At 36.0% G+C, this 11,234-nt stretch overlaps 1 protein-coding gene across 3 annotated transcripts; it reads left to right on the plus strand.

The window, feature by feature from the left end:
* The first annotated feature begins 202 nt into the window (after window positions 1-202).
* On the plus strand, window positions 203-5,677 carry LOC121981225 (CTP synthase-like). Of its 3 annotated transcripts, none has more exons than XM_042533646.1 (21): window positions 203-418; window positions 936-1,015; window positions 1,088-1,174; window positions 1,353-1,403; window positions 1,508-1,625; window positions 1,809-1,865; window positions 1,969-2,033; window positions 2,146-2,229; window positions 2,331-2,381; window positions 2,476-2,538; window positions 2,642-2,688; window positions 2,807-2,876; window positions 2,982-3,044; window positions 3,919-4,008; window positions 4,080-4,118; window positions 4,242-4,469; window positions 4,552-4,637; window positions 4,745-4,793; window positions 4,897-4,977; window positions 5,053-5,146; window positions 5,260-5,677. In XM_042533646.1, exons 1-21 carry the CDS (start codon window positions 301-303, stop codon window positions 5,439-5,441), a joined length of 1,803 nt encoding a protein of 600 aa, XP_042389580.1. In that variant the 5' UTR covers window positions 203-300; the 3' UTR covers window positions 5,442-5,677. The 3 variants fall into 3 exon arrangements, with proteins under 3 accessions (XP_042389580.1, XP_042389579.1, XP_042389581.1); XM_042533645.1 differs by having other exon boundaries at window positions 1,761-1,865; window positions 5,260-5,676; XM_042533647.1 differs by lacking the exons at window positions 203-418; window positions 936-1,015 and having other exon boundaries at window positions 1,090-1,174; window positions 1,527-1,625; window positions 1,761-1,865; window positions 5,260-5,676.
* Window positions 5,678-11,234: the final 5,557 nt, after the last annotated feature.

Here is an 11,234-nt window from a genome sequence, read left to right on the forward strand (position 1 = left end):
ATATTAGCCTAGAGTTAGGGTTCTACTAATTTGGTAAGTTTTTAAGTTCTTAAAATATATTTTTTATTAATTTAAAAAAAAATCATAAATACATTTTCTAATTAAAAATATTAAAAGAATATTTTATTATTTATTATTTTACGTTTTTTTTTTAAGAACTTAGCGCTATTTAAACCCGAACGCTCCTTCCCAACTCGAACAGGCATCGAGCAGAGCAGAGCAGCGCTGAGGAAGAGCTTAGAGGGCTACTTCGATTGAGCTCGCCTTCGTAGTCTTCTCCTTCTTCTTCGAGCTGCGGCCATGAAGTATGTCTTGGTGACGGGAGGGGTGGTCAGCGGGCTGGGGAAAGGGGTCACTGCCAGCAGCATTGGGCTCCTCCTCAAGGAATGCGGACTCCGCATCACGGCGATAAAGATCGGTGAGTTTCTGCTCTATTTCAACCCTATCTTCCATGTAAAATCGGTGTTTTTATCGTGCATTACTATAGAGGCCGTAAATATGCCCCAAAATCGATCGCCTTGGCCCGGTGGTGGAAGCCCTTAGCAATTATAGCTCCTTGTTTATTTGTTTTGAAATCTTCGAATAAGCTCGTTGATCTGGTTCTGAGTTGTAGTTAAACTCTTTACTTATCTTCAATTTGAGTTTAGTTTTGTTGTCTATTAAAAAGAGAATAGCAAAAATAGGGCAACAATATCTCATGAATCAATGCTTTTATGTGAATACTACGTCGTATTAAATGCATCTTCTATTTATCTTTGATAAGTTCTTATTCAGCCCATCATAAAGGTCACAGATCCAACTGAGAAAATAAGATATGGAAAAAGTATCCGTCCATATGTTTTTTTTTACGTCTGTTTGGGATAGAAAGACTAAAGGTGATAATTTGAAGCAGTTAGTCAGGGAATGACATGTTTTTATGTGAGATGTTTCTGCAGATCCTTATCTGAATACTGATGCTGGGACAATGTCTCCATTTGAGCATGGAGAAGTATTTGTCTTAGATGACGGTGGCGAGGTAAGTTCTGTTTGTTTTCCCCCTTCTCAACTGAGACGTCAGTATTATGCAAAACGGATGCTTTGATTGAAGGTGGACTTGGATCTTGGAAACTATGAAAGATTTCTTGATATAAAATTAACTAGTGACAACAACATCACAACTGGAAAGATCTTTCAGGTACTAAATCAAACTGTGATTCTACTGAAGGTTCTATGAGTATTTTATTTGTGACTGTCTTGCCATTCAAAACTGCAACTTAAGTTTTTACGGAGTCATACTTTGTTTTCCATCCTCCATCGCGATGTCCATCTCTACCTTTATCAACTTACCTGTACACTGTATTATTTTGTAATAGCATGTCATCAACAAGGAGAGGAAGGGAGATTATTTAGGAAAGACAGTCCAGGTGTGTTATCTCCGTGACTTCTCTAGATCACTGATTAGTTGGTTAGATCATACCTTGCTAATTTCCTAGTATTCCTGAAAATGTTGCTGTTTTCTTCCTTTAAGGTTGTTCCACACATTACAGATGCTATACAAGAGTGGATTGAACGTGTAGCTATGATACCTGTGGATGGAAGAGAAGGCCCTGCTGATGTTTGTGTTATAGAATTGGGTGGAACTATAGGTATGCCACTTGATTTTTATTACTTGTAATTAGGTGAAATCTTATCATATATCAGCCAGCAACTCAGCAACTTGGCACTTTTGGAGAAATATAATTTTCAAGATGGTACCCATAGTAGTTGAGTATGCGGTGCAGGAGCTACGATCTTTTCACGGCATAATGAGAGTAGCATTCTTGATGCAGGGGACATAGAATCTATGCCATTTATAGAGGCTATGAGTCAGTTCTCTCACAGAGTAGGTGAGAATACTTCTCATAATCACTTGCATAGAAAAATTATTTCTTATGATTAGCTTATTTGCCAAGTCATCTTTCATGTTTCTCCATATTCTTCTTTTTCCAGGATCTGGGAATTTTTACCTAGTTCATGTCAGTCTTGTTCCGGTTCTAAATGTAGTCGGTGAGCAGGTCTAGACCTCACTCCATGTTTTGTATATACGATATTTTGTCTTGCCACTCTACTTAGTCCCTACCGTTATTGTAGCTTTTTGATGTGATTGCTTGGTTTCTATATATGTAGAAAACTAAGCCAACACAACATAGTGTTCGGGGCCTAAGAGGTCTTGGATTGACACCAAATATTTTGGCCTGTCGGACTACCAAGGTTTCCACTCAACACACCATCTATCATCTCCTTCTGAGACTCCTTTGTCCTAATGTTTCTTTGTGCACTAACTGTTCCCTTCTTTCTTTATGCTTTACCAGCCTCTGGATGACAACATAAAAGAGAAGCTTTCACAATTTTGTCACGTTCCAGTATTACTTTCTTTAGTTTCAACACCATACTTTTCTTTGCAACTGATGAATGCTATTGTTTCCAAATGCTAATTGTTAATAAATTGTATTCCAGCTTGAAAATATTATTACACTCCCTGATGTCACAAACATTTGGCACATTCCTTTGTTGTTGAGGGTAGGACCTATAGTCGTGATACAATTTAGTTGACTCATTTAGTACTCCGATAAATTATCCTATTTTGCAACTTGCATTAAAATGTAGCTGTTTTCTCCTGTAGGAGCAGAAGGCACATGAAGCTCTAATAAAGACATTGAACCTTCAAGGGTCGGTCTACTAATCCTGTCTATTCCAATGATATGAAATCCTTTTTTTTATCTGCTTAAAAACAGATACATACAAACAGATTTTATTTTATTTTTATTACTAACTCTAACACTTGCAGGATAGTTAAGGAGCCTTTGTTGGAAGAATGGTCTGTGCATGCTAGAATTTGTGATGCTTTGCATGATCCTGTGGGCCCTCTCACTTGCTTTCTGCTTTTCCTCTTATTCCCTTTTATCTCTGTGGCTTAATTTCTGATTTACTTGTAGTAATTTGATCATTTATTGATATTTCAGGTCAGGATTGCCATAGTTGGAAAATATACTGGCCTTTCTGATTCTTACATCTCCGTGTTGGAGGTGAATACTCTCGTTACTGATTTTGCATATCCTTGTTCCTAGGCTTGTGCAAGATAGTTTAAATTCTGGCTATTTTCTGGAAGGCTTGACTTCTATTTATTTTTCTTCTAAGGAATTTTATTTTTTATTTGTATAATTATATTGTTCATTTGAGAGCACAAAAGTGACGAAAAATAATACCCAAGCGCTGCTAGATGAAAGGTCAATGTACTTGTCATGAGGATCTAGGAAAGGATAATAGACTTTATACATAAGCATGGTGCATTATCAAAAGCAAATGATGGTTGATTTTGCACTGCACTATGCCTGAAAGCTTATGCGTACTAAGAGCCAGGCCCAGCATTCTGAGATCCTAAATTTTTAATAGAAGCTCTCAATTTCTACACTCCTTGAAGCGAATTCACAATTTTATCTAAAGTTATGGTATTGTATTAGTGATGTTATCAGGCAAGAATTCATTCATTGTCAGCCCCCTCCAATTACGCATGTTTTCCACTTTGTCACCTCACTTTTTTCATTTTTTATATATTATTATTTTTTAAACTTTGGCCAATTGTTTTTCAGGTATATTGGTATTTATGTGGAACTAATGAGGTGGTAAGTTAGGAAAAATGATAGAGTACTGGTGGGAAAAGTAATGAACCAAGATAACAAATGTGACAATAATCATATGAGTTGGTTTATCCACAAGTTAATAAATCTATTAATGAGATGAAGGTAGAAAAAGCGCAAATGGACAGAGAAACTAAACCCAATTTCTTGCTACTCTACCCTGTGAATTTTTATCAGTGCATTTCATTTATTTTCTCTAAGTTGGTGTGTCTTCAATTCTGATTATATTTGATTGCAGCATTTAACTTGAACATATTCGCAGGCACTTTTGCATGCTTCCACTGCTTGCAAGAAGAAACTTGTGGTGGACTGGGTTCCATCTTCTGACCTGGAAGACAATACTACCCTAGAAGTATGTTTAATGTTCATTAGTTTCCTGCTGTTATTGTTAGTTTGACATGGCTGGATGATTGCTACGTGCAGGCACTTGAACTTCACAAGGCAGCATGGAAACAGTTGAAGGTGCGAAGAATTCCTGTTTTTACCATCTGATATTAGATGCATGAGACAATTTGAAATGCCAAACTTTTAGATGTTTGAATCCTTAAATTCGTAGTTGTACCTATCTAATTCTCTCTGAATTAGGGTGCAAATGCTGTACTAGTCCCAGGAGGTTTTGGAGATAGGGGTGTGGAAGGAAAAATTCTTGCTGCTAAATATGCCCGTGAAAACCATGTTCCATTTCTTGGAATTTGTCTTGGCATGCAAATTGCTGTGGTGGAATTTGCTCGGTCTGTGATGAATTTGCAGGATGCAAATAGCACAGAATTTGATCCTCACACAACAAATCCCTGCATAATTTTCATGCCGGAGGTGATTAATCTAGTTGTCACTTTATTTTTTTCTCTCATTCACAGCTTCTGCTGTCTTACATCTCTGAGAATGCCAACTGAAGGGCTCAAAAACTCATAAGGGAGGTACAATGCGAGTTGGATCAAGGAGAACATATTTTGATGTTACAGATTCCAAATCTGCAAAACTGTAAGCAGGCAACTAGAAGTTGAAGTTAATTTAAGTGTTCTTTTTTTGTGTGTACTCTTCTCTTGGCTGCTTATTAGAGAAATAACTAACTCATAGCTTCTATTTAGGTATGGCAATCCTAACTTTGTGGATGAAAGACATCGACATAGATATGAGGTCGGTTCATATACAAAAATTTTAGTAGAATGTTCTACTTGGCTGCTCCAGTATCTGTTTCATTTGTTCTCAATTGACTAATTCTGTATAATTTTGTACACAGATAAACCCTGACAAGGTTGCAGAATTTGAAAAAGCTGGTCTTGAATTTGTTGGTAAAGATGAAACCAGAAGACGTATGGAGGTACACAATGCTCTACATCTAATAGCATCGTAGTAAATTTGGTTAGGTAGATAACATATTCTTTTGGCGGCGCAGATTGTTGAATTGCCTAATCATCCATATTTCGTCGGTGTCCAATTTCATCCAGAGTTCAAATCAAGGCCCGGAAAACCTTCTCCTCTTTTCTTAGGTAACCTTTTGTGCGGTATCATTAGTATATTCAATGACAAATCAGTAGTTTAATGACTTTTTATGCTGAATTTGTATCCTTGGCATCTCTTGTTTAACTTGAATTTTCTACAGGACTGGTCGAGGCTGCATGTGGAAAGCTTGACTGTCTGCCGGTAAACGCTGCCCATCTTAGCAACTCACCCAAACGAGCTATGTCCCCTGCAAATGCTTATGAAAATGGGAACCCGAAGAAGCCGGCTAAGAGCTTTTCACATAGAAAAATCTTCCCCAATGCCAATGGTGTGCATGCATGATACATATATATAAGCAAGTTGTCTTAGTTTTCGACAAAAAATCCGCACTAGCTGGCTTAGGGTTTTAGCAATGTGACAACTATATGTCAATGTTCTAGTTGATTTTCCTTTCTTATAATTTGGAATATGTGTCTTTGTCCAATAGTATTTGGTATATTTAACCTTAGCCTCCCTTGAATTATATCATAGTCAACCATGTAGATAATTATATACATGTACATTAAATGAATATATTGTTTGTGGGTACCTCAAATGACTACATGATATTGAATCTTCTTGTTTACTTTGTATGTTGGAGATCGACGAGAAAGATGTATAGGACCGATGGTCCAACTTACTACTTGCTTGACGATGAAATGTTAAAATTTTCAAATTACCACTAGAATTGCTACAATACGATGAAGCCATTGATTATTCGACCTCTCGCTTTTGAATGCATAATAGATACTTCGAATCAGACTAAAGAATACATCAATTGGATCTAATTATCATCATAAATAAGGTTAAATTGGATATAAATTGAAAGCAACGACAAACAAATGGTCGAATCTGAATTCATCACATTAGTCATTGATCTTATTAGTCGTCGGAGTTACTGCAAGTGTAGCAGATGATCTTCTATGGGGCTGGGCAGCAATTGAATCTTATCTCAATAGGGAAGAGTCTAAGGAAGAAGACACTCTCAAAACCCTCTTGATTCAAGATGTCAATGGGCTTCTTCCCTTATATACCAAGTCCATCATGCATGGACCATCCACTTTAAAACCCATAACCCATTAACAATCTGCCAATGTTAATGGAATGGATTATTGGATCTACATGTTAAATCCACATCCAATATCTAAACTCTTCCTTAATGCTACAGAGTATTATATCACATAATTAAGATTTAGTTTCTTAATTACAATTAATTTTGTATGTGTGTTCATCAAGTGTAAGCCCACCTTATGGAGATTAAGTCCACTCATGTGGGCTTAATCATTCAATCTCTTACTTGGGTTATACTTGATCCCTTATACACCACATAACCCTTAATTGAGTTCAACATGTCGATGCAATTTGTACTAATGGTCTAACTTAGGTTTTGATGAATGACAAGTGAGTTAAGTTAGGTGTTATCGTAATCTAACCTTGTTACCGAATGTGGAGGTTGACTAACTTAACAGGTCAAGAGGACCTAACACCAGGCAGGAAGTTTAGTTGGGATGTTTGCTTCCCGAGTGGCGAAGTTTGGATGTTCGATTCCGACAGGAGATCGGGATGTGCGATTCCTGAGTGGCGAAGTCTGGACGTGCGATTCCGGCAGGAATACCTGGTGGGTCAGATTGATGTCAATAAGGTAACTTGACACATGGTAAGTGAAAGTAAGTCACTGGATGAGAGTGACTAAGTGAGGACGCACCCTGATTAAGGGGATAGTAGACGTAGGTCCAATTTAGGTACATTTCAAAAACATAAATTGAGATCCTAACTAGATTCTGGTTTGGAGGACAGGGTCTAAATCATAAATTAATTATATTATTATTGTGCTAACTTTATTTTGTAAGTTAGATATTATCATGTTGGACTAACCTAACTTGCAGGGTAGAAGGAGCAAAAAATACCTCGAGTGAACAGTGCCCAAGGCGCTTTCAAGCATTGGAAGGCGCCTTCGTGCTGTTTATGATTTTACATGTTGGAGGCGCCTTCAAGGCTAAGGAAGGCGCCTTCCATACCCTTTAAATGGGTGTCTCGACCACGCTTCTATACATAACTTCCATACGAGTTTTTATGCGTCTGATCGTCTTTCTGCTGATGCGACTTCCTGCTACTGCTATGCTATGACATTGTTATGCTCGACTATTGCTGAGGAATTGTCCAACATTGAGCTTGATCTGATAATCTTCGAAGGTGTTGGGTAACGAATTTACGATCCGGTACTTAATTATTGCAAAAGAAAAGTGTAGAGTGTTACACTTGTCTTATTCTTTCTCTTATACTCGATCTCTTCTTCCGACAGTTCTAGAAGAGGTGTTTTAGTGGATTACTCGTCGATAGGACTACGAGACTTGGGTCTTGGAGTAGGAGTCGCCGAAGGCTCCGAACCAAGTAAAATCAAACTGTGTCTCTTTCTTTTACTTGCTTTTGCTTTTGTGTTTTTTTTCCGTTGCATACTTATTTCAAAAAGCAAAATGTTTTTCAAAACCACGTGATTCATCTCCCTTCTCACTTGTGTTTTGATCCAACATGTGATATTAGAGCGAGATTCTGCTTTGAATTGGTGCAATCACCAATCAAGCCGGGGGAATTGTTTTGTTTCTGTTCAGATTTTGATTTTTTGTGCCTTATTTGAATTGGTAAAAAAAATTACCTCTTTAAATAATTATTTCAAGTTCAATTTTTACTCGAAGTTGGTGCAACACTACTCGAGTTATCGACATATTTTTTTTAAACACTACTAATCCAAGACCAAGTCTTGGTACCTCCTCTTAGTTTTCTATTTTCAGTAATCAATGGCCCAACTTGAGGGATTCAGCACCGCTCGTCCTCCTCTCTTCAACAGAAATGGTTTTCTGTATTGGAAGAAGAGGATGGAAATTTACTTGAAGATGGACATCGAGCAATGGTTCACCATTCGACGAGGGTACCAGACGCCTGTAGATGAAACAACAAAAGTACTACTCAATCTTGAAAGGTGGAGTCTAGAAGATAAAAAAGAAAGCCCAGATCGACTCAAAAGCATTTAACATGATCCAATGTGAACTTACAAAAGAGGAACCCAATCGAGTTGTCCCTCATGAGAATGCAATGGAGCTATGGGACAAATTCATTGAACTACATGAAGGAACTACCGACCCAAGCATAACGAAGTGTGATCTATTATTGAATTCATTATTTAATAATGTGGGATGGAGAAACTGCAAGCTAACTCCACGTGAGGATCAAGGATATCCTCAACGACCTGTACATGATAGGACATCAACTCGAGAATCGCAATGTCATCAGATACACTCTAAATTCATTCCCTCGAAACTTACTATGGACATCGATTGTAAATGCCTATAAGGTTTCAAGGAACCTCTCAAAATTAAATCTAGATGAATTATTTTGTGAATTAGAGATGCTTGAACAAACTAATGGCCCAAAGGTCAAGAAAGGAATTACTTTTCTTGTAGGTACTTCGAAGGGAGGTAAACCTGAAGCAGAAATTGAATCTGAATCAGAATCAGACAAAGAAAAGCAACTAGTGAACATGGTAAGGAAAATGTTCACTAGATGCAAGAAAAACTTCACCAAATGCGACATGAAGAAGATGTCCAAGTCTGCATCCAACAACTCAAAGATAAACGTTATATGCTACGACTACAACAAGAAAGAGCACTTTAAACACAAATGTCCAAACGAAAACAAGATCAAGAAGCAAAAGAAAGCACTAAAGGCGACTTGGGATGAGTCTTCTTCGGACGGATTGTGAGCAGATAAATTGAATCAAGCAAGTTACCTCACACTGATGGCAACCGGAGGTGAATCGGATCAAGAATCAGAATATGAGTCAAGCAACGGATCCGCATCTAGTTTAGATGAACCAACTGGGGTAACATTTAATTACATTATAAATTTCTTTAAAATTATTTCATGCCTAAATAAAAAGTTAACTAAAACTGAAGAACATGTTAAACTCCTCCTCAAGGAAAATAACATCTTTAAGGAACAACTGAACTTGATCTCTTTAATTGACCAAGTTCAAGACAAAGATTCATCTCAAGCTGGTAAAACTTGAGAAAGAAAATTCTATTTTGAAAAATTAAGTGAAAGAGTTAAAAAAATAGTTGAAAAAGTTTACCTCGGGATCCAAACATCTAAATATGATACTTGGATCCCAAAGAGCTGTGTATAATAAATCTGAACTCGGATACAAGTCTAACTCAATATTTAAATCATTTTTAACTCTAACTTAAAAATAAGAAATTAACCAAAGCTTGGGTTCTGAAAGCGTGCATAACCACACAAGTAGGACTCAATCAATACTATATACCAAAAAATAAAATTCACTACATAAATCTAAAGAAACCAAATAACTCACTCTTAATTTCAAAAACTAAATATTCAAAAATAAACCTAAAGAATAAAATCAAATCAAATAAATTAAAAACTAAACCTGAATTAAATAAAAATAAAATCAATTTAAACTCAAACTATAACCAAGATTATTACAACTATGAAGTAAATCGACACAAATTTAAAACCTAAACTCAAAGTTCAATAATTCAGGGGGAGGTTCTAAATTAGTTGGTACCTCCAAAATAATAAGTTACCTGACTAGGTAATTAGGACTAACATAAATAGGGATAAAAGTTTAACTTGATAAATGGTACTGGAGAAGTTTTGGATGATAGTAGGTTAGGGAAGCTCTGCCTATACATGTCTAGGAAGATATGACTTTGACCTATTGTATTTGGCTTAGTGGAACTAACTGAAGCTACCTTTACTAATCCTAATTAATTAGACCAAAATTTTGTATTAAGTTCAGTGGATAGGACTATTTAGAAAATTTTGAATGTGTGGTTACTCTAATGATGTCCAGGTGACTCACTATAGCTTAGAAATTTATCCAAAGAATATTTATTTATTGAACCCAAAACTAAACTTGAATCTAATATAAGTTAAACCAAACTCTGAAATTCAATCTAACTCATCTCATAAAATTATAAGATTCCCTGATTGAAAATATAGATAGGGTGGGATAACTAAGGATTCAAATTCAAATTCAAATCAAATTAAAATTAAAATTAAATCAAATTAAAATTTAATTAAATCAAATTAAAATTTAATTAACTCAAACTCAACTTAAAAGCCTAACAAAATAAAATTAAAAAATACTATTGAAGGCACCTCCGACATAATCGGAGACACCCTTGGAAGGGCGGGAAAATTTTTGCTCTAACCGACTGAAGATGCCTTCAGTTGGTTGAAGGCTGTTAGGATATATACTAAAAGTCTAACTTTTGGTATAAACATTTATCTAGAAATAAGAATCACATTGGTCAAATGTCTACATTTATGATAAATGTAGTTGTTCAATTAATTTATATTGTAGATAACATGGTGTGTGGTGTCACACATAGAAAATCATGTTATCGGTTCCTTATAAATTATAAACAATAGCTCACGACCAAGATGGAAAGGAACAAACCATTGGAAGGTCGTAGTATAATTAGGTATTAGTTTATCTTAACTATATAATTACACTAGTACACTTAGAGTGTATTGAGTAGGACCATTAGAGGTCGTTCCTTTTATACTGACTTTATGAAGGAACAAAGATCTCAGTTATTATGGAAGTGTGTGCTCTTAATCCTAATATAATAACAAGCATATATATTTGATATTTATTTTTTTAATTTATCAATGGGTGAGATTTAGTTCGATAAATCAATAAACCCGATAAGTTGGGAAATGATATCACTTATAGTGTGTGTTGTTGATTATAGAAGGAAACTGTGTCCTAGTGATCTAGGTTGATAATGTCCCCAAGAGGAGCTCATAAGGATTGTCATGTTAAACCCTGCAGGTGGACTTAGTCCGACATGACGATAAGGTTGAGTGGTACTACTCTTGGACTAAGATATTAATTAAATGAGTTGTCAGTAACTCACTTAATTAGTGGACATTCGACATCTTAAACACAGGGAGACTAACACACTCATAATAAGAAGGAGCCCAAAATGTAATTTGGGATTGGTGCGGTAGTTCAATAATAGTTCTTTAGTGGAATGAATTATTATTGATGAAATTAAGTTGTGTGTTTGGGGC

This window comes from Zingiber officinale, chromosome 5A (genome assembly GCF_018446385.1).
Source record: "Zingiber officinale cultivar Zhangliang chromosome 5A, Zo_v1.1, whole genome shotgun sequence".
Classification (NCBI taxonomy): Eukaryota; Viridiplantae; Streptophyta; class Magnoliopsida; order Zingiberales; family Zingiberaceae; genus Zingiber; species Zingiber officinale.

Coding starts and splice junctions, on each gene's coding strand:
- LOC121981225 (XM_042533645.1), top strand. CDS start 301: ATGAAGTATGTCTTGGTGACGGGAGGGGTGGTCAGCGGGCTGGGGAAA. Junction 1,175..1,352: donor CAACTGGAAAGATCTTTCAG/GTACTAAATCAA, acceptor ATTTTGTAATAG/CATGTCATCAACAAGGAGAG. Junction 1,866..1,968: donor TCAGTTCTCTCACAGAGTAG/GTGAGAATACTT, acceptor TTCTTTTTCCAG/GATCTGGGAATTTTTACCTA.